Below are 22,954 nucleotides of genomic sequence, written 5' to 3' on the forward strand. Positions count from 1 at the left end.
GAGGTAGGTCGGGGATGGGCTAAATGGGTGATGGGCATTAAGGAGGGCGCTTGTTGGGATGAGCACTGGGTGATCTATGTAGGTGATAAATCACTAAATTCTACTCCTAAAACCATTATTATACTATATGTTAACTAGCTTGGGTTTAAATGAAAAAAAAAAAAAAAAAGCAAACCCAAACCCCATAATGTCTTTCGAGTCACCCTGATAAAGAAAACACACTGCGTGATAGCTAATATCTTTTATTGTCAGACTTTCTTTGAGCCAACAGACCATGATTTCGCATAGCTGTCCTGGAGGGATAAGGCAATTTTTTTTTCTTTCTTTGTGGGTAGACTTAGTTGGCCTAAGTCTTTACAACTTTTCTATATAAAAATAAAAGTCCGAGACCAGATTATTTTTTTTTCTGGCCATAAACACTGATTTATTTACAGGCACCTGGTCAGACTATCATTATAAACTTGGGAGAAGACGTATTATATTAAAGCCTTAGCATTTATACTGTCAGGGTCCTTTACAAGACTCGCTCATGCATTACACCCTTCGGGAACGCGGCATCTTGCCGCCATATCCATCGTGGTATTTGGTAATCTACCCGGAGCGATCCAGACTAACCTTCAAAGAAAACTTTTTCTTAACTTATTTTTTTAGGAACTAAAGACTCAAAAAATGACTTCATATTGTTCTAAAAACAGCACTGGAGCCAGCTGTTGAAGAGTGGTTTATAAATACAATTATTTGTATAGGCTGCATATCTGTTTATAATACAGCAGATGCAGAGTGCAGACTTTTGCTACATGTAAAACAGAACGGAGTCAAAAATGTGGTTTTCGAAATACAGCAAAGACAGGAAAACCCAGGATTCTGGTATGTTAATAAAACCACCTCATAAAGTAACGACTGAAGACTAGAACTCTGAACTATTAAAATATACAGACTGTTTACACCATTGCACATCCTTTTTCCCTTTGCTTTTAATGCTCATGAGACAGTGATTAAAGTGATGAGTTTATGAACACATGGGCGCACAGGCAGGCACACAGACTTAAAAGATGAAACAAAAAAAAGTTAATATATGTCCATGAGGAAGGCTGCCAGCAGCACTCCAACTAAAATATCCTGTCCCCTTGTGCTCCCTCTGTCCCCCCTCCCGACCCCCTCACCTTCCCTCCAAGTAGGGAAATCAGGCTGGGAGGTTAGTGCAGAATTGATAGATGAACACCCCCCACCAAGCTTTGTAAGTCTCCCCCCAAACAGGGGCTGGGGGGGCATTTCCCTTCAGTAGCACAGTTAAGGTCAGTTAGTGTTGGTTCCACACGTTAAGGCACTTCTGGCTGCTTTGGTGGCAGCGTGGGGGCTTTTTTCCTCTCTGTCTTAAGGCATGTGTCATCTAAGAGTAGTAAAGCTTTCGAAACTGGGCGGACTGTTAAGGTTGACAGCTTAATACAGGATCGCGGACGTCGACGGGGCGAAAGGACCCTGGGAGACGCCTCCCTCCGACGAGGGGCTTCCAGAAGCGGGGGCAGCTCTGCCCTAGCCGGCCGAGGCCAGAGGGTGGCCCATCGGGACGCTGAAGACACGCGGACTCCCTCCCGCCTTCACCTGGAGCTGCCCTGGCTGCTCACGGAGCGCGACGCACTGTAGCGTTTCTTCACGATCATGCTGATGTAGGCTTTCATGAGCTTGGCCACATCGACCACCTGCCCAGGGGAAGCAGAAGGGGCACACGGTCAGAGTCTTGGCCAGGATGATGGGCCCCCCCCCCCCCCCAAGTTTGGAGGAGGCTGAGAGCTCAGCTGCTTTAACCTATTCCTGGGCAGTGAGAAGGGAAGTCGTGGCTTCTCCGAATACGGTGTGCACCACCTGGTGGTTCTTGCACACAAAAATGACAATTCTGCGTGGTGTACAATTGTCAGATTTCACACGTTAGGGGAAAAAAAACAAACCTGCCCGAGGACACTAAAGTCTGTGGGTATCGTTCGGGCTGGGATCACTATCCCCACTTAAAATGATGGTAAATGAGGGGCCCCTGGGTGGCTCCGGTGGTTAAGCGTCCAACTCTTGGTTTCGACTCAGGCCATGATCTCGTGGTTCATGAGTTCGAGCCTCACATCAGGCTCTGCGCTGACAGTGGAGAGCCTGCTTGGGAGTGTCTCTCTCTCTCTCTCTCTCTCTCTCTCTCTCTCCTCCTCTCTGTCTGCCCCTCCCCTGCTCATCCTTGCTCTTTCTCAAAATAAATGTTAAAAAAAAAAAAAAGGCTGGTAAAGGCCTGAGCCCACAATCCCACAATCCCAGCTGGTGAACACTGTATCGTAGTCAACCCGTCATGCTGCGGCTGCAGAACAGAAAGAGGCTCGACGGGCCTGCGGACAAGTCACAGGTGCCGGCTGCGACCTCGTATTGGCTCCTTCCCGTGATGCAGTCACCGCCACCCCCTGGGGCCCGACCCTTCTCAGGCTGGCCTGCATCCCTCTTCAGGTATCCTGACCTCCTCCCATTTCCCTCCTTCCCCCTCCCTTTTAATCCCGCCCAATCCCACCCACGGCAGTTGGTAAAACCACGGTCATTGCATCAGGCACAATCAGACGCCCACAGTGGTTCCCTCTCCTTTCCTGGCGTCGACCAAACCTGGCAGCCGGGCGCCTTGGACCCTCCAGTCGGGGGCCCCACCTCTTCCGTCTCACTGCAGGCCTCCCGTCGGCCTAGTCTGCCTCCTGCACCGCAGCCCTGGTGTCACTGCTACCTCCCGGCGCCCTGGGCGCCCTCCTGGCCTCCGGTCCGTCACTCCGCACCAGCGGCCAAACCAGAAGCCAGTCACTCATGTCTGTTTCCCACCTTTGCTCGCTAGGAGCCCCCTAAGCAGAGCCCTTCATAAAGGCTTCTGGATTTATCATGATGCTGATGACTGCATTTTAAGCTTCAGAGCAGATGGCACGCACATTTAAAGGCTCTTTCTTGCCATCCTGTGAGCCAGAATTAGCTCCGGCCAGGGTGGTCGTGCCCCTCACTCCCTCCAGCTGGCATTCACTGCCGTTATCATCAGCTGATTGGCACGAGGCTCTATTGCCCAACTATATATATTCTGGACATCTACATCATTCCCTTCCCCTTTCCTCTAGGGGTAAGACCCCACCGATAAAACGAAACCAAATTTCTCTGCTGCAAACATAGAAGAAACTGGAGATTCGATTTTGGCCCCCTAGGAACCTGAAGCTGGGGAGGGACCGCCACGCTGTAATTTCATATATTTTACAGCAAAACAAAATTACCCAAAGGCCCCAGGAAACGGGGTGTCATTTTTCTGTGTTGTCAAGGCCACAAACGATTTCCTTGGTTCGCCTCTTACCTCACTGGTTTCGAAGAGCAGCTCCCTCTCGTCAACCACGATCTTGTACGTGTTTGCCAGAGGCGCCCCAAACGAGAGGATGTGCTCGTACTGGAAGGCCTCTAACGGTCTTCCCTCCCCACGCTTGTAGACAGAAACAGCGTCCGCGCTGACGCCCAACCAGAGGTCCTGGGGGAAGCCGCCTTCCTTGCACTGCGGGCAAGAGTCAGATCACAAAGCAATTAGGAGCAGGAGAGAGGGAGCCAAGCCCCGTATGCAGAACACCAGATGCACCCAAGGCGTGTTCACGCCTGGGAGAACCGAATGAGGAGATACGGCATCTCCTTGGCTGTCTTGGTTGATTTCTGACCGGTTGACCCATCCTGTGCATCGGGAAAACTTAATCGGTGAATGCCAACATCGTGCTTCGACTCCACCCATGGAGACCATCACTCTCCGCCTCACCGGATTAGCTCTCGGAGGTGGCCCGAGCTCCCCAGCAAACCACCAGCTTGAGCCCGTCTCCTGTATCTAGCTCTTCCTCCGACCCTTTTTCAGATAATTATTCTTCAAATACAAAATCGAAGATCAGGGGAAAAATTCTCCAAAACACTCTGTGCCTAGCAGTCCTGGCTCCTTTTGAAAAATAGGGTTCTTGACGAGAGGCAGCAGTGACCTCCTGTGAGCACAGCGGTAACAGGAATATCACTGGCTTCGTAACAGGCTTCCCTGCATGGATTGGTGTTGGAAAACAAGAGCCCTGATGTAGGGATGAGAACACAGGGCTGATGGGAACCAATACAAATGGGAGGGATGGGGGGGGGGGTAGTGCTGGGTGGCTCAGACAGTTAAGCATATGACTTCGGCTCAGGTCATGCTCTCATGGTTCATGAGTTCGAGCCCCGTATCAGGCTCTGTGCTGACAGCTCGGAGCCTGGAGCCTGCTTCGGATTCTGTGTCTCCCTCTCTCTGCCCCTGCCCCGCTCGTGCTGTGTGTGTCTCTCTCTCTCTCAAAAATAAAAATAAAAAATTAAACGAAAAACAAATGGGGGGATATACATTAGTGACACCGAGAAGAGATGTTGTACAAAGCATCTGATTTACACCTAAAAACAAACCTAACTGAACCAACCGAACCCAAGATAGAAGCCAGTGAAAAGCCATGAAGGGATCTTGGAAAAGATAACCAATGTTTACATCTTTATAAAGCCTCATTTAAAAGTCATCAGATACCAAACATGTGGAAAGAAAAACGAAAGCTCATTTAGACCAGGGGCTCGTAAAGCTACCTGTTAAGGGACAGGGAGTAAATATTTTGGGTTTTGTGGGCCACGTGGTCTCTGTCATAGCTATTCAATACCACCATTTTGGTGTGAAAACAGCCAGAGAAGACAGAGAAAGGAAGGAATATTACTGTGTTCCAATAAAACATTATAAAAGGTGGCGGACAGGATTTGGCCCATGGACTGCCAAGTCTTGATCTAGACCACTAGTAAGATTTCCTTTCAATAAATGGTCTCTAAAAAAAAAAAAAAAAAAAAAGAGGTATGACTCAGTATGGGTTAATGCTAATAGCAAAATTCCAATTGTGACACAAATTCTTCCCTGCCAACAGATAGTCATGGGGGAAAAAAAACAAACGTAAAATCCTAGTTGACCCATGTTGTTAAACATGGGGTTGAACTGTGCGGGTCCGCCAATATGCGGATTTTTTTTTTTTAACGGTATGTATTTTCTCTTATGATTTGCTCAGTAACATTTTTCTCTAGCTGCGTTGTAAGAATACAGTATGTAATACATATAACATGCAAAATATGTGTTAACTGTTCATGTTCTTGGTAAAGTTTTCGGTCAACAGCAGGACCATTAGCAGGTATGCTTTGAGGGAGTCAAAAATTATACGTGGATTTTCAACCGCCTGGGGGTCGGCGCCCCAACCCCAATGTCGTTCAAGGGCCGATTGTATCCAAAATTTATAATTCTATGTACACAATTCTAAAAAAATTAAAAAAAAATTTTAAGTACAGATTTTTACCAGCACTTTTTGATTGGATCTATCTAGAGCTTCCCTCATAAAGAAGAGAGGGGCTCCTGGGTGGCTCAGTTGGTTAAGCGTCTGACTCTTGATTTCGGCTCAGGTCAGGATCTCATGGTTTGGGAGAGCGAGCCCGGCACTGGACTCTGCGCTGGCAGCACGGAGCCCGCTTGGGATTCTCTCTCCCTCTCTGTACCTCCCCCCCACGCACCAGTGCTCTCTCTCAAAACAAATAAATAGAAGTTACTTAAGAAGAGGTGACATCTTAATTTTCCATTCGCTCCTAATGTTGTGAAAGCATTTGCTACCAGACCGGTTGGTGGATGCGAGGGTGTGTTAATGGTAAAGCATGGTGGGGGGCCTCTAACACAAGGGGGCCAGAGAGCAAAGGCTCCATCTTGCCCCATCCCCAGCCAAAGTAGTCGGCCAAGGCCACACCGAAAGGCGCTCTTAGGCCAGTTGATCCCAGAAGCAACAGCCCTCACCTCCACATCAAAGAGCGTCGACCCATAGCCTGGCCACTCCTTGATCAAGGCCATGTACTTGGCCATGGCCTGCTCCTGGCCCATTCCCTGCAATTTCTTCCATTTGTCAATGATGCTGGCCCGAGCCGAGGAGACTTCCTCCTTGATCCACATGTCCAGCAACTGCTCTTCCTCAACCTTCTGTCGGACGACAGACCCCGTGCGGAAGCTCCGCCTCAGCGTCCCCTCCAGGAAGCTCGTCCGCCTCTTCTCCAGCCGCTCACACGGGGTGAAGCTTTTGGTCGACTGGCTGATGCGGGCCTTCAGCCTCTGCACGGAGTAGACGTCCTCGAGGGGTGGCACGGAGGCATGCAGGGAGTAATCCCCCTGCAGGTACTGGAGCCGCAGGGCAGCGAGAACCTGGAGGTTCTCTTCGGGGGCCGGGTAGTGGCCACGGATAACAGCTTCGTGTGCCTGAAAGGAGGCGGCGGGCAGCGGCGGCATTAGGGGCGCGTGAGCCTAAATCCGCCAGCTTTCCCCTCCCGTGTCACCTCCCCTGCAAACTATACCCTCACCCCCTGTGGCTGCTTTACATTTCTCCCTAGCCCAGACAGCATCGAACCCATGTTTTACCCTTTAATGTCTCTCCCCCGCCAGCTAAAACAGTTCTTGGCACAGGAGTTCAAATACAACACGCAGTAGTTTCGTTCTAGAAAGGCGTCACAGAGCAGCTGTCCCTGTGCATGCTGGGAAACATACCGCTATGCCCAACCGCTAACCTAGCAGCGGAGTGAACAGGTTTTAGCCCTGTTCCCCAGCAGAGGAATCCATTTCTGCAGGTTCCTTCTACCTGTTCAAACATAAACGCGAATTCCACACTGTCTTCTGGCACGTTGTCTGTGTCCAAGAAGCAGTAGAGTTTGAAGTAGAATTTCCAGGGCCGGTCCCCCACCTCCGATGTGGCAGCCAGCCTACAGACAGAAGAGACGTTCAGAAGGCACTAGGAGCTGACTTGAGATGGCTCGTTCCAAGGACACAGACATTCTGTCCGTGCTCAGGTAACACGGTGGGGGTGGGGACGGAGGCAGAGAAAACAGAACAAGGGCGAGGCTGATTACCAGAGTCCCTTACGTTATTTAGCCAGAGGTGAAAAATGACGCTTTCGTTCTCGTCTCACTTCAAGACCATAAACTTCAGTTAAACTGTGCTAACAAGTATTTTCTGAGTCGCCCAGTCAAATCAGTACTGGCTAAGCCTTATGCTGAGTCCATAGAAAGAAAAGAAACAAAGGCTATATATATATATCTTTATTCCCTTTACTAATCCTCGAGTAAACTACAGTATTTATAAAAATCAACATGAATAGCACGTGTTTAAACTGAACAGGAATTCTGGGGCGCCTGGGTGGTTCAGTCGGTTAAGCGTCCCACTCTTGATTTTGGCTCAGGGCATGATCTCACGGTTCACGGGATCGAGCCCCATGTCGGGCTCTGTGCTGACAGTGCAGAGCCTGCTTCATATTCTGTGTCTCTCTCTCTCTCTCTCTCTCTCTGCCCCTACCCCGCTCAGACTCTGTCTCTCCTAAAAAAAAACACACATTAAAAAAAATTGAATAGGAATATCTTTTGTGTTACTTAGGACATAGGGAAGTCATAGATGAAATATTATACACCCAAGAGGTATAAAATGCATTTTGAACAATTTATGAGTTTGCTTGTGTCTGTTAGCCCAGCTTCAAAGCTAATGACAAGTGAAAAGCATAGACTCAAGAAATTCCAAGATAATGAGTATAGCAGGGACCTGAGAGAAAGAATGGGGTAAAGGAACAATCTTATTTGACACAGGCTTCATCTAGGAATCAAGAAAAACAGGAACGCCAGGGTGGCTCAGTTAAACATCCGACTCTTGATTTTGGCTCAGGTCGTGATCTCTCAGTTTGTGGGACTGAGCTCCGTGCTCCGTGTCGAGCTCTGTGCTGACAGTGCGGAGCCTGCTTGGAATTCTCGCTCTCAAAATAAACATTTGCAGAAAGAAAAACAGGCAGCAGAAAGGTACGGAAAATGAAACGTGCTTTCGCACAAGTAAAAGAAAAGGCACCCAAATGCACACTGAAGGTGAAGATGGAATAGAAATTCAAATCCTCAACTCTCAATTTCCTTGACTTAAATCTGCTAGCACTTGAGGGAGAAGGAACGTACTTTTCAAACTTTGCCAACACGTCAGCTACGATGGTTCGGCTTTCAATGGCTTTATCCACATTTCCGTTGTACTCAAACAAGGCGAACATGTTCCTGCTGTCCTCCATGGCGAGGCCTCTGATCAGCTTCTCCACCACCTGCAAAATATACCCCGAGGGCTTCGGCTGCCAGCACGCGGTTCTAGAATGTGCCTTCCCCTGAACCCCAAGGGAGCTGCCGGCAAGCGAGGGTCCAAGCAGCCCCCTACAACTGTCCTGTGTGTTCACCCAGAATTTCAAAGGTGCCGTTTTTCCATTACTCTCTAGAAACCAGATGTGTCTTATCCTTGTAAAAAAAAGAACACGGGGTATGTATTTCACCCACTGGTAGAGATGGATGGCGGGCGGATTTCTTGCAGACCCATCCTGGTAGGAAAGTGCATGAAAACCGAAGCCCTTTCATCTGATACATCCATCGCCTGCCAAGAAACAAGGGTTTCCACCGTGTTTCTTCCTTCCACGCCAGAAGCTTCTCTGGGTTTTATTGCCCTACTTCTTTTAGCCAACTGGTTTTACAATACTAAATTTTAAAAAAGAGAGAAAAAAAAAGAAAAGAAAATACGCTCTCATCTGACCCTTCACGGTAGATTTCTGTTTGGCAAACAGACACCTGATGGCAGAAATGCACCAAAAAATCCCACGTCAGGGCGGGCACACCCGAGTCAGGGAGGAAATCTCTCCTCGACCCTCAACTGCTTGGCACGTCAGCAGGACTGCGGCTCAGGTATTCTGGCACCAGCTTAATTTTTGCATTCCTACTCATCTTTGATGCGTATTTTTGTCTCATCGTACGTGAGCTTCGTCGTCGGTTACATACACCCCGCTTACTGAGCCGCTGTACTATGCCGGTCACGACCACACGCTGGCCCACCTAACTGCACAACTTCCCTGACGTCTGCATGGGGGCGGTCAGGGATCGGAGTCCGCCGCGGGCGGGCTTCTCCCTCACCTCCCCGGCCGTGGTGTGGGAGTTGATAGTGATCTTGCAGGAGCCTCCGCCGTGGCAGTGCACCGTGGACGTCATCTCCTGCCTGTGGATCAGTGCTTCTATCTCATCTCGGGAAGGCACAAACTCTCTGCATTTGGTTTTCTTGAGAGATTCATAAATGAAGAGGGAGTATTTTTCCATCTCGGTTCCTGGAAACTGCTCCCGTATCCTAGGAGACAAACACTTCGCTGTTAATGTGCTAGACTGCGGCTGGCCGCCGTCTGGGCGCTGGGATGCTTCAGCAGGCTGCACGTCAGCGGAGCCAGTGGCCCCCCAGTGACACGTGCGGCGGATGCCGGTCACTTCCCAGCTGGGGCCTCTACTGTCCTGTGTAGGTTTTGTTTAAAAGCAAAACAAAAACAAAAACAAAAAACAAAAAACAACCAAAAACAAATCCCAAAGCTTTTGCTGCCAGCTCACCTCCGTGATGCTGGTGACGGTCACGTCTCAGACCATCGTATGAAAACTGTTCTTACGTAGTTTGCATCAGAGTCTGCACGGGAATGTTTCTGTTTGATCTGGACCAAAAATAGCTAAGGTTTCCCCCCTCCATGTATACAGGCAGCGGTAATTAAATGTATTTGACGTCTGGGGTGCGTGGGGGGGGCTCAGGGGGCTGAGCATCCGACTTTGGTTTGGGGCGTGATCCCACGGTTCATGAGTTCGAGCCCCACATCAGGCTCTCTGCTGTCAGTGTGGAGCCTGCCTCAGATCCTCTGTCTCCCCTCTGTCTCCGCCCCTCCCCTGTTCATGCTCTCTCAAAAATAAATATTAAAAAAAAAAAATTAAACGTATTCAGCCTCTTCCACATGGGGACACTACACTGAAAGTGACCGTGTCCCTGAGACAGCCTTGTGTGGCTTGAGCTGGAGAGGAGGCCTGCACAGTGTCAGCCTGCTCAAGGGGACGCACGCGTCTGGCCTAGAGGTCCCTGACCATGCCAGGTGCCTTCTGTTTCGGGCTCTCCGCATCTGAGCTCCGCCCCGCCCCTGCGGTGTGCAACCCCCCCCCCCCCCACCGCCATGCACCCCCCACCTTCTCAGATGGAACCGGAGGTACTTGAGGATGCCCCGGCTCGGCAAGAAGGTGCAGCTTAAGCACGTCAGGATCTGCCAGCTGCACAGGTTGCCCACGCTGCCCGGATGGGGCACCTTGTTGGTCTGTTTGATGAGCTGGCAGTACAGCTCGTCTCGCAGAGGTCGGAGGTCATGCCCGGTCTGCAGGATGCCCTGGATGATGGGAATGGGGTCGGACATGGACTCCAGTTGCTGGAGGGAATTGAAGATCTTGATGGCTTCATCCTGAAGGGTGGTGTAGCCTTTGTCTTTGAGCACTAGGAGGAGGACACACACACAAGTCACACGGAGGGTTTGGCCAAGGTCCAATCTGAGCATTGCACAGGGGGAAGGAACGGGGACAGACGTCGGCTTCACGACCCAGGGCTCGCCACGTTCCCTGAACATCTGAATCAGGCGAACACAGAGGTGAGAGCGTTATGCTCTTTTGCTACGCAATTCACCTTTTTCACTCTACAAGACGCTGGCTTAAAATTTGGTCTGTTGCCAGACAGGTTCTCTATTTTTAGGATCTGGGACTAGACTTTTAATTCTCTGGCAAATTAAGGCAACCCTGAGTTCAGAGGCAGGGCTGGCATTTCCTGACTCCCTTGAAAATCGTTCTCTTAGTTCCACAGTCCTCTTCTCACCACAAGCGACAGATGCTGGCTGGACAGAGAGGCAGAGTCGGTGACCGGGGAGAACAGTTACGGTACCGAGAACAGCGGGGCGCGGGCGGGGTGGGGACTCACGGTTCAGGTTGATGTCTCCGTAGGGCAGGGGCAGGAGCGGCGAGTGCAGGGGGTGGTGTGTGTGACGGAGGATGGGGTTCCGTTTGTAGATCTGCTCCACCACATCCGAGTTCAGGCAGTTCTCCTGTAAAGCAGAGGACCCGGTGAAGCCAGCCAGCCGGCTCATCCAGAACACATGTACATAAATGAACAAAATCATCTGTATTCTCCCACACGTGAACCTCTCCCAGAGTCTAAAGCGTCCGTGGGCCTCGGGACGTGGTGAGGGTCTAGCATTAATAATTCAAGCGCGAAGATACCAGCAATCTGTGTCTGAAGGCAAATCACAAATACACGTTTTTCTCACAGCTCAGTCCATGTGTATGTATTTTCCCACGTTATAAAAAAAACCCAAAAATTTCCACTGGAGATTACATATGCTTCAAAAACACTGAAGTTCTCTTGCTATTTAGCCACCAATCATGTAGCCAAACCATGTATTTTTATCCATAATTCTTTTAAAAAGAACTGGGTGGCTCAGCTGGGTAAACGTCTGACTTCAGCTCAGGTCATGATCTCACCGTTCGTGAGTTCGAGCCCCGCGTTGGGCTCTGTGCTGACAGCTCGGAGCCTGGAGCCTGCTTCAGATTCTGTGTCTCCCTCTCTGCCCCTCCCCTACTCACACTCTGTCTCTATCTCTCTCAAAAATAAATAAACATTAAAAAAATTAAAAAAATACATTGTTTTCGTTCTTTAAATGGTCTTCTGTATTTCTCTATACATAAAAGTTACACGTTAGTATGTTATTAGTGAGACCGTTCAACATGCCTGCCATCTCTTTCTTGAAATTTAAGAGATCTCCTCATAGCAATTCATCATGCACTTATGCTCCTAAAATGTTAATTGGGGATTCAAAAAAGGCAAAGTTCCTTTTAGAACATTAAATAAACAGAAAAGTTGGAGAGGCAGTGAATCATTCTACTGTGGTAATTTCCACTATGAAACTTTTTTAGTTAACACCCAGTTAGTTAAGAGCCAGAAAAAAAGAAAAAAAAACTATTTCAAAAATTTTGTATGGACTTAATTAGGGCAACCTAAATTTAAAAAAAAAAACATTGCTTCATATTTGGAAAATTCAATTACTCTTTTAATGACAGATGTCAAATTAGAGAAGATAAGAATACAGCTGACATAGCTTTGAAGAGAAAGTTCAGCTGATGTGTTTTTTTCACTCCTTTCTCAAAAGGAAGCTTTAAAAAGTTTTTAAATGCGAAAAAGGAAGTTACTAGTATTCAGCACCCTGGGTTCCATGGAAAGCTTTACAGAGACTTGGAGAATAATTAGCTTGGTGGAATTGAGCTCCAAATACCCAGAAAACGCACCACTTTGGAATCAAGAGGCAGATTTGCGTTCGGTGGGAAATTATGCACTACTGCATTATTAGACCCTCTTCCGCCTCTGCAAAGGCAGAGCTTGCCTCCTGGATCTGCTTAATTTTCCTTGATGTAGATCAGTAAATACCTATCTTGCTATCATTCTCAAGTCCTCTCTGTCACTGCTCCAGCTCTTCCCTTTGTATTGGGAATCTATCCGAATGGGTAACTTGGAGGAACAGCAGTAAAAATAATCCCCTTGACCCGGTTCTACACTGGGGACTGACCAGCTACATGAACAGCGCAATCAGACTATTCTGTGTCTGTTTCCATTCCTGAAAAATGAGTGGAGTACCCTTTATGAATAATGCTGCCATTTCATTATTCACTCAATGTATACTCAACTGAGCAATTAATCTTTATAAAAAGGAAATGAAAATTTAACCAGGTTAGGGGCACCTGGGTGGCTCAGTCGGTTAAGCATCGGACTCTTGGTTTCGGCTCAGGTCACGATCTCATGGTCGTGAGATGGGAGACCCGAGTCAGGCTGACTCCAAGCTGGGCACGGAGACTGCTTGAGATCTCTCTCTCCCCCTCTGCCCCTACCTTGCTCATGCAGTCACTTTCGCAAACAAACAAACAAACAAAAAGAAAGTCAGTGTAGGTCCAGAGATTGGGACGCTTCCTGTTGTGTTTGGGGGTGCCTACTAAAGGTTCCAAGTTTTCTAGACCAATCCTGGCTATTTGTGTACCCACCTGTGTGGTCCGCTAACTGTATCGTAAGGATAGGATTATCGTGTTACTCCTAGAAGGTCCCCAACCCAGGGCTGAAGGGCAACTTGTGGCACACGTCACCTCCACGCAGATCACAGCACGTCCCCGTCACGGGGAGTTCTGCACCCCAGACCACAGACCATCATTCCTCTGTCTACACAACACAAGCCCACATTTGCCTCAGCGGCAACACGACACCTCTCTGGAGACAAAGTATTTTTAGCGTAAGCTTTCGGCTCAGCTCTCGAATTCAGATTTCTAAAAGCAGTGACGTTCCAACAGAAAACCAACCAAAAGTTAGTTTTTGATTACAGAATAAAAATGGAGCTTGACCCACATCTTGACGTTCCAAGGGTGAGAACCGGTGAGCTACCTCCCGTGAGCCACCCTGTCTTGAATCCTTACCTTGATGTCTTGAATCAGCTGCTGGGTGGGAGTGTCGATCGGGGCCTTGGCGTCTGTCACATTTTGAATGGCGCTGGACCACCTGGTGGCCTCGTTGAGCAGCTTGGTGTAGAGCCGGTAACAGTGCTTGCGGCCGTACACGGTGACATTCCAGTAGCCTGTGACAGAGCACACACACCACGGGCGTCAGCCTCCGCAGGGATGGTCTGGCACCAGAGTCCCAGAAAGCCAGAAACTCAGCCCCGTTGTCAGAGCCGGTGTCCTCTCCACCTGAGCCTCTTTAATTAGCTAATTCAACAAATCCTCTCCCAATTCCTACACGTGCCTTGTCCTGTGCTAAGCACCCACATGCCCAAACGAGGAGCGTACAGCTGCCGAGAGGAAGACACATAAAGTGAGAAACCCAGGAGTAAATACATAAAAGGGTCACGTTTGCTCTGGAAAAAAAACAGGCACAAACCGGCTCTGCACAAGAGTGAAAACGCTTCCCTCCCTTCCTGCTGTTCCTTCTCCCCTCCTGTTTATTCTCCTTTCCTTAGGCTCTCCCTTGAGAAGAAAACACTTCTGCTAAGCAAACAGTCTGTGTGTCCAGAAACAAGCTGTCAGGGGACAGAGGAGCTATGTTTGCAAAAGCGCAAAATCACAACTAGCAACAAAACCCAAACAATGTAGAAATATCTTCGTAATAGTGACAAGGGGAAAAAAAAAAAAAACTAAGCTAACATCAGTGCTATTCTACTAGGTGAAGCTCAGGGACAGTCAGGATTGATCTTTCTTAGGCTGCGTTAGGGCTCTCACAGCACAAAGATGAACACGCGGCATACAGAAATAAAGCTCCATACAGGAGAATCCCTGTTTATATGTGACTGTCTTCAGAAGAACATTTCTGCAACTCAGTTAAGCGGGACCTCTTCACCGTGGTTTCAATACTAAGCGTGCATACAGCTAACCAAACTCCTCCCTCTGGTCCGAGCAAACCCAGGCCTCCTCGGGCTCCAGGTGCGAGCTTTCGGGCCCAGCTCGTCACAGGCACACGGCACCGTTACCTGTGTCTTTGAAGATCTTCTCGTCCGGAGGCACCACCGAGCACAGGCTATTGAGGACCAACGTGCCCAATTTCAGAGCATTCTTCTCTGAGCTCTTGTAGTAATCCAAGGAATTGTGGGTAAGCACAAACCACCGTTTTTTTAGTTTTAACGAAGACATCTTTGGACTGTTCTTTACTTCTTTGTGCAGCCACCCTGGAAAGGAAGATCGGAGTGTAAATTAAAAACTAGGAAGACAAACACCAAACATCAGGTAATAATTTGCAGGATGCTTCCTAATGGGTCATATTTCTATATATTTGCTAGAAAGGGCCACGACCCTTTCTTGTGTTTTTGTTGTTTGTCTGCTTGTTGGTCTGTTAAGCAAGTTCAAGAGTCAAAATTACTCAGGAAAGCTGCTCAAAGGGGCAAGGCCGTGGTGGCAGTCACCTCTCACGATGAATTCCTGGCCCTCCACTCTTGTGTCCCCCTTGGACCTCTGCAGCAGCGTTATCCAATGATGCATCTCCTCCGGTGTATCAGCGTTGCAATGCAGCACCCGGTTGGCCGTGATGATCACAAACGAATTGGGTCTGGGCGACAGGGCAAGAAGGAAGCCAAGACTTAGCTCTCTACTGTCCGCATCACCTGCTCGAACCAAGACCAGCCGCCTCTTTCCTGGCTTATGGTCAGCGGGACGAAAAGCGCGGTGCTATTTGTGGTTTGTGCTAAGGCAAATCTTGCTCATTTCTGCAGGATTTATTTTATGCATCATTAACCTTTAAACTTGGAGCAACACATTCAGGAGGCCCTGGAAGGGGAAAGATTCCTTCATGCAAAACTTTCCAAATGAAACTTGGTTCCGGGAAGGCTAAAATAAGGTGACAGTGGGGGAATTTTTTTTTTTTTCTGATGCCTCTCCAAAGTAAATTTCTCTCTGCCTCTGGGTACTGCCTTGGATAATATTTCTGTGGGTCGGTAATGAAACGTCAGACACCAGTAATAAAAGCAGATCAGTAAATAGGTGTAAATGGAACATCTTATACACTTGATTATGCTTGCTACAAAAAAGCCACCTGGGTCCATGTTTTCAAAGCAATCTAACAAAGGCTTATTTCCCAGTCAGGGATAACATAATAATGGAAATTTACTTTCTCCTTCACCTCTTTTTGTCTGGCAATGCCCTGAGTCTCTCCTAGGCCCTAGCTCATACTCATGCCTATATTGAACCACTTAAGCTGGTGGCTGTGAATTTCTTGCAGGCTTCCAAATGCTCGCGGCAATTAAGCGCTGCAAAAGTTCAAGAAAAAGCAAGAATAATGGGACTGTAGTAGACAGGGAAAGACAGGTGCTCTTTAAAAGACACGTCTCTTGTTGGGAAGGAGGTGGGCACTTGAGGAAGAGAGAAGGATGTGAGTAGGAATGGAAAGTTCTAAGCATGGACCCTCACATGGCCCAGCCTGCTGGAGCGAAAGGGTTTAGGAGACAGATGTAGATAGGGTAGGAACTTGGCCGTCAGAATAAAATCTGGGCTGAATATGGACAAAACACACGTGTTAAAGGTTCTGAAGACTCTAGATAATTCTACCTAGTAGGCACTATTTTTGTTGTCAGTTGGAATACATTTCTATCCACTTTCTAAAGCTACCTTACTGAAGGCAGGAGCCAATTTTGATTCTTAATGCAGAATTCAAAGAGCAGCAAAGAAACACAGAGAAGACAAAGGTCAATGGTACAGACTCCTGAGGGCATCCATGAAGATGGTTTGCCTTCAAAAAAACAAAACCAACACATGCTATCTTAAGGGCACAAATAAGGTTGAGATGTCAAGGGAAGAATGTGGTTTAATTTATTAACACTCCACATATACGTTACAACAAGATCCTTTTTAAATTCCTTATTAAGTTTAGGAAGGGGAACAGAACCCTTCCCTATGGTGGAATACTATTTTCCTAAATAGGTATTTTCTTCCTCTTTGAATCCTGGGTTTACCCCTGTACCCAAATGAAGAATATTCCTCTTGTGTGTATGTTTTTAACTGACTGTCTAAATTAGGTTTCCACGGTCTCTCCCAGCAGCCCAAAGATACCCAGAGAGGATGACTTCTGGGTGATATACAACTGGGCACAAAGAAAGAAGACTGGAATTGACCAGGTGACAACATGCAGCCTAAAATCATTTCACAGCTCAGAAAAGAAGGGACCTAGAAGCAGAGAGAGCTGTGGGAGCATGCAGGTTACTAATCACTTTCGCCAAGAGTCACATCTGAACTTACCTCTCGGGGCTGTCAGAGGCACACACAGAGTCTATCATCCCCACATCCAAAGTGCCCTGGAAAGGAGCAAAAACAGAGGGAAGAGAACCATTGAAATACAGCACACGTCATCATAATATCCTTAGATCACGAAGCTCTAAATAGGCAAACAAACAAAAAAGCTCCTTCCTTTTGTGTTAAATGCAAAATAATCGTTATCTAAGAAAGGTCCCACCTTCAGTTGGTGAGTACAGCCTCTAGACAGGGGAGACAGTTCACTTATGAAAAAAAATATATATAAGTTAATCTCCCCGTCTTGTTTTTAAAATACGTTCAGGGAAAAGTGTTTACAAACTTCTTTCAATAGTACAAATTTTTCTGATTTACACTATGATCTATTGCTAAATTTTACACGTACTCTAACAAACTTTTTTTATTTTCTTAAATGTTTATTTTTGACAGAGAGAGAGAGAGAGAGAGAGAGAGAGAGAGGGGCAGAGACAGAGCATAAGTGGGGGAGGGACAGAGAGAGAGGGAGACAGAATCCGAAGCAGGCTCCAGGCTCCGAGCTGTCAGCACAGAGCCTGACAGGACTTGAACTCATAGACTAAGAGATCATGACCTGAGCCGAAGTTGGATGCTCAACCGACTGAGCCAGCCAGGTGCCCCAGAAACTTTTTTTAAATAGAACTTTCTTTCCCCCTTTAAAAAAATGTTTATTTTGAGCACTGGGTGTTGTATGGAAACCAGTTTGACAATAAATTTCATATATCGAAAAAAAATGTTTATTTGGGCGGGGGGAGGGGGGAGAAAGAGAGAGTTCGTGCATGTGTGAACAGGGGAGGGGCAGACAGAGAGGAAGAGAGAGAATCCCAAGCAAGCTCCATGCTGTCAGCACAGAGCCTGATGTGGGGCTCCCTCTCGTGAACCATAAGATCATGACCTGGGCCAAATTCAAGAGTGGGTCCCTCAACTGAGGAAGCCACCCAGATGCCCCTTACTCCGCTGAGAAACTCTGATGTTAAGTAGTTCTTATGAGAAAATAAAACTTGATTTCTAAAATATGATTTTATGGTTCTGTGTATGTATCTAGGATAGAACGAAGACTGAAAACACATAATTTAAAATTCACGAAGTCCTTTGAAGGAAAGTGTAATAAATATGCTTCCATGTCAGAAGACTTGGGATTTGTTGTCGTTCTTTTAATGGCTTAAAGTGGGAGAACTGGAATCTATTACTACTGATAATCTTCTTTAACTTATTCTATTTTTCTGCATGACTTCTAAACAAAATATTACTGGTTTTCTCTTTAATTATTACACTTCATACTGCCTAGAAACTCCCAAGCCCCCTGCCTCCCTCGGACGTTTCCCGCCACTCCAAAATGCTCACGCACCACGGCGTTTTGTGGGTTCGCCTGCTCATCGTGCATCTCCCGGATCTCCTGGTCCGTGGACGCGTGGACCTGACTCAGCACGCTGAACCACTGGCTGTGGGAAGGAGAGAGTGACCGTCAAGGAGGGGCCAGCTGTCGCATCTGCAACACAGTGAATGATGCCCTTCCCCACGATCTCTGCGAAAATGACATGTCCTCTGAGCACCTTTGCTTCTCGTCTGCCTACTCCTCAGGGGTTAAATGTGGGTTTCATGCTACCAACGGGCAAGGGGGGAAGAAACAGCCAAACTGCCTTTGGGTATCACCTGTGGCAACGTGAGATCAATGAGAGACCCTCTCCTCCTCCAGCTCCCCCAGACCTTTAGACATTTAATGACGATGACAATGAAATCCTCAGTTCTACCCAAAACATTTATAATCAAGGATCTTTACTGAAGATATTATTTCTAACCTAGGGAATATTCAAGGACCTTTTCATTTGTTGAAAGTAAATTCCAAGGTTAAGAAGGCCACTGGTGTCTATTTTCCCTCCTCACTCCCAGGATGGGGTTTTCCAACCACCTGATGGGATTTTCTACCAAAGTATGAACAAAACCATAGGAGAGCAGGAAACAGAACACAACTGTTTGAAGTAGAAAGTGATTTTGACTGGAGAATTCTTCCATCTCTTCCAATGAGTTCTCTCACTTTCAGACTCATTAGAATCAGACAATAAAGGAAAACATGTCAACCTCAGAAAAGTCAAGCTGAACAGAAGTCATGATGTAACTACAAACACAATACGTGCTTGAGGAAAATGACCGTGAATATTCATTCATCTATCTGTCCATCCATCCACCCATCTAACATTTATGAAGCAACTATAAAATGTGAGAGGTACCAAATGTGAGATGCTAGGACATCCTTCTCCTGCAGGGCCTCATTAAGACATATATACACACTCCTACTAAGTAAAGCAGAGGACCAAGTGCTTGGTATACAATGGGATATTTAAGCAAAAAAAAAAAAAAAAAAAAATTACACCTATATAGAAAGTTAAGTCACATAAGGTACTTATAGCAAAGCACTAAAACCTATCCCCTGTTAATTTTGAAGGAGAAAAATGTGGCCAAGAGTTTCTTTTTAAATTTTTTTTTAAAAAATGTGGCCAAGAGTTTCTTTTCTTTTTAAATTTTTTTTTAATGTTTATTTGTTTTTGAGAGAGAGTGCACAAGCAGGGAAGAGGCAGAGAGAGAGGGAGACACAGAACCGGACGCAGGCTCCAGGCTCTGAGCTGTCAGCACAGAAGCCGACGCGGGGCCCAAACCCATGGATTGCGAGATCATGACCCGAGCCAAAGTCGAACGCTTAACTGATGGAGCCACTCAGGTGCCCCAGTGACCAAGAGTTTCAAAACAGCATATACAGACTCTTAGGAAACAACCAAGGGAAATATTTAATATAAATTTGCTTCATCAGTTCTGGTGAACTCAAAGGCAAGACTTAAGACTTCACTTATTGCTTTATGAAGCTCAACAATTTCCCAGATCAGATGCTGAAAAACACATACATTCCAGATGTAGGCCACATGGGATCACACACACACACACACACACACACAGAAAATAAAATTTGCTATGCTTTCGATCTGTTCAGGTGATACTCTTAAATTTACAAATTTCTCCTCATGAATCAAGTTTATTTAACTCAATCCGAAAAGGAATTTTTAAAAAACACATTCTGCGGGGCGCCTGGGTGGCGCAGTCGGTTAAGCGTCCGATTTCAACCAGGTCACGATCTCACGGTCCGTGAGTTCGAGCCCCGCGTCGGGCTCTGGGCTGATGGCTCGGAGCCTGGAGCCTGTTTCCGATTCTGTGTCTCCCTCTCTCTCTGCCCCTCGCCCGTTCATGCTCTGTCTCTCTCTGTCCCAAAAATAAATAAACGTTGGAAAAAAAAAAAAATTAAAAAAAAAAAACACATTCTGCTGGTCAGGGGAACAAGTCCTCAGTTAACAGATCCCCAGTGTTAAATTTCGCAGGCTCGTTACGGCACAAAGCAGAGAGGACGGCTGCCAAACGTGGGGCCTGTAATTCAGCCGAGAACTGTGGGCCTTCCTGGGACTGCAAACAACCACAACTGGTCTCTAGGAGTCCCAGATGGAACGAGGGGCTGTAATTCCAGGTTTGCTTGGTTTTTCCAGTTTGTGTCATAATTTATGGATCCAAGCAGGGTTTTTAGTGTGTTCCCATGGGAAGAATTATTTTCTTTGCCCTTGCTGTGGCTACCATGGCGTTGTATCAACTCAAACATTCAAAGGGCAAGGGGTAGCGGAAGGCAAGGAGAATTCATTAGAAGATCCTAATGATTTCTGAGGTGAAAAGTAAAGAACACAGGCGGAGGGTCCTCTCTGGCATTGCTCAGAGGAGCCAACAGATCCCTCCAACGTAACCTTGTGGCTCACAAAACACAAGTGGACAAACAGACGTCTGACCGTATCTCATCCACCGTATGACCCTGTGATGCATCGCGCTGGGAGCACACAGCCCTTCTCCTTGACTTTTTCCACGTCTCTCCAGCACTAGGATGGAAACCTGAGGTCCAGAAAAGTTAGACCGCTTGACCCAGCCAACGGACGCCACACTGTCCTTGGAACTCAAACATTCAAGCTCCTTAAGAAACATAATGCCTCTGTTCAGTAGAATGAACTTCTGTTACTTCACAGATTATTCTGCCCTTTCTCTTACCTGAGTCTCCTGCTCGGCAAAATGTGTTTAAGGGTAACGATGTGTAATAAGACACGTGAAACATGTCACCACATTGCCTGAAATATAGTAATTCTAAGTGTTGACTATCTCTTCTACCCTATTGAATTTTTCAACGTGAAGACCTTCAACCCTCTCTCAATGCCACAGTGCTATCAATTATTTAAACACCCAGTGGTGAGTGCGCCTGCCTTCTCACTCCTTAGGCAAACACAAGCTGTTCCCTTTCGAAGCTCAGAAGCTTCCAAAGGGTGGGCTTTTGCCTCTGTGTAGGTGCATGGTTGACGCACGCTGCCGGGGACAATAAAAGCCTGAGCCAGGATACCAAGGGCTCTAGTGGCGTTCGAAGCTGGAAATCCTCGACCGTGTGTGGTAACTTGGACACCTTAGCCCAGTGAAAGATACCCCAGGGGACAAGAACGTCAATCTCATGACGCGGTTCTTCAACCGTCCTAACAGACAAGCCCAACTCGAAAATCCACTAAAAATCTTTTCAGAGCCGGCAGGGTAAACACTGAACTGTGTGGCGCCCAGGCCTGTAGGGGAGTAAAGATGTGGCTCACATGCGGGCAACGGCAGTGTCTCACCTGGCATCTTCGGGGGATTCCGCAATCAGGTGGAAGGTCCTATCGGCCACGACGATGTCAATCCCGTTCTCTTTGCTGGTGTTATCTATGATCTCTCTGCAAAGTAGCACAAGCATCAGATGCAAATCAGGGCTACGGGATCCTTAAGAGGGAGCGAGCAAAGCAATTTCACCAAACAGATGGCTAAGCTGGAGACTGTAACCGAAAAATCAAACGCCTACTTCAGCCCGACCTTGTGGCCTCCGGCGGGGGGGGGGGGGGGGGGGGGGCGGGGCTCCTCTCTGCTCCTGAGAGAGGAAGGCTGAGGCCGGGGCCAGGGCTAGGCGCCTGCTGGACACTTCCAGGGAGGAGTGTCTCTCCTCACTCTGGCCTGCCCAAGACACGTCCCTGCCGAGACCCTAGAAGGCTTGGGGCAGGAGTCCCCTTCTTGGCCCGCACCTTCCCTTGGCCCCTCTCACTGCTCTACAAGGGAAGGACCCCCGATGAGGGGACTAGTCTTGAGCTCCTTCCTAATTCCTCATGGCTTCCTGCTGCGGTTTAAGGCCTTGGCCAACACGTGTGACCTGGTAAGGGCACATTATTTCCATTGGGGGCTCAGAAGATTTGGGTGTTTCTGGATCTCCGTGCCACCCCGATCTCATCCCAACATGCCCTGCACAACATTAGAGGTTTAAAATCGATGGAGCAGGTTAACAAGATCAGGATGAAATACAAGCAGGTATTGAGATGGGACCAGAGATGGTAAAATATTTGATGAAGAAGGGTCTTGGGGATAAAGCCAGCTTGCTTTGCCAACCCAAGTAGTACCACTCTTCACAGTAAAACACGGATTCCACATCTACAAAACTCAACAGGCTTGCTAGTTAGAAAAAATAAAAACCTTACAGCTGGAATCACACAAGAGAAAATATTTTTAAAAGTCAAAATAGCGAGAATTCCTGCCCTTGCTGAGCAGGAGGCGAGAGGTGATAAGTGGGCAGCCACCAGCCAAGCGTCTGGTTAGAGGGGCCTCTCGAGTAGGGCTCCAGGGAAGTGTCCAGACCGTGTCATACTGGACCAGCCGCTTTGCCTCTTGGGAACTCAGCAATCTTGTATGTAAAATGAGAGGGGACACGGATCTAGTCGTAAGGCTGCGCGTCTGAACCACAGTGGCCTTACGAATCCTGGGAAACTTTCAGAAAACCCAGGTAGGTGCTCTCTGGCGGGGGCAGGGACCCACACTCGTAAAAAGCTTCCCTGGAGATGAGCGAGTGATGATATTGTCAGGGTCACGGTACACATCATCTGGAAACTCTGTAGGATAAATGTGGTGGCATCATCAGTGACAGCGAGTGAGTGAAGAAAACGATGGAGGGGAATGTTGTATAAACTGCCAAAGACTTGAGAGATGGGTCAATTAGTTAAAAATTACAGACCTTATTTGAATTCTGATTTGAAGAAATAAACCAGCCCGAACCAAGGAGAGCACTATCGCCTCTATTTACAAGACAACTGGATAAATTTGAACAATGACTGGAGTTTGGATGATTAAAGAGTTATTTTTTAACTGTTACAGTGTGATTATG

General features: G+C 47.5%; 1 protein-coding gene and 1 long non-coding RNA gene across 5 annotated transcripts in view; one reads left to right on the plus strand and one right to left on the minus strand.

Annotated features, from left to right (window-relative positions):
* Positions 1 to 226: 226 nt before the first annotated feature.
* Positions 227 to 22,954, minus strand: part of MYO10 (myosin X) — a 229,685-nt gene continuing 206,957 nt past the window's right edge. For all 4 annotated transcript variants that reach the window (XM_086676347.1, XM_086676349.1, XM_086676345.1 and 1 more), the window contains 14 exons: positions 21,390 to 21,485; positions 18,062 to 18,155; positions 16,687 to 16,742; positions 14,862 to 15,004; positions 14,433 to 14,627; positions 13,387 to 13,544; positions 10,856 to 10,979; positions 10,084 to 10,381; positions 9,010 to 9,217; positions 8,023 to 8,159; positions 6,675 to 6,795; positions 5,846 to 6,298; positions 3,347 to 3,538; positions 227 to 1,700 (listed from right to left, as the gene is read on the minus strand). In XM_086676347.1, the coding sequence (XP_086532473.1) occupies positions 1,599 to 1,700; positions 3,347 to 3,538; positions 5,846 to 6,298; positions 6,675 to 6,795; positions 8,023 to 8,159; positions 9,010 to 9,217; positions 10,084 to 10,381; positions 10,856 to 10,979; positions 13,387 to 13,544; positions 14,433 to 14,627; positions 14,862 to 15,004; positions 16,687 to 16,742; positions 18,062 to 18,155; positions 21,390 to 21,485 (2,377 nt within the window). In that variant the 3' untranslated portion in view covers positions 227 to 1,598. The remainder of the gene's footprint in view (positions 1,701 to 3,346; positions 3,539 to 5,845; positions 6,299 to 6,674; positions 6,796 to 8,022; positions 8,160 to 9,009; positions 9,218 to 10,083; positions 10,382 to 10,855; positions 10,980 to 13,386; positions 13,545 to 14,432; positions 14,628 to 14,861; positions 15,005 to 16,686; positions 16,743 to 18,061; positions 18,156 to 21,389; positions 21,486 to 22,954) is intronic.
* LOC147584032 (uncharacterized) lies at positions 6,773 to 9,442 on the plus strand. The gene is made up of 2 exons (XR_015240559.1): positions 6,773 to 6,882; positions 7,745 to 9,442. It is a non-coding gene; the product is annotated as an uncharacterized LOC147584032 (long non-coding RNA).

Source organism: Puma concolor, chromosome A1 (assembly GCF_028749965.1).
Source record: "Puma concolor isolate L17-30 chromosome A1, mPumCon1.1.hap2, whole genome shotgun sequence".
NCBI classification, from domain to species: Eukaryota; Metazoa; Chordata; class Mammalia; order Carnivora; family Felidae; genus Puma; species Puma concolor.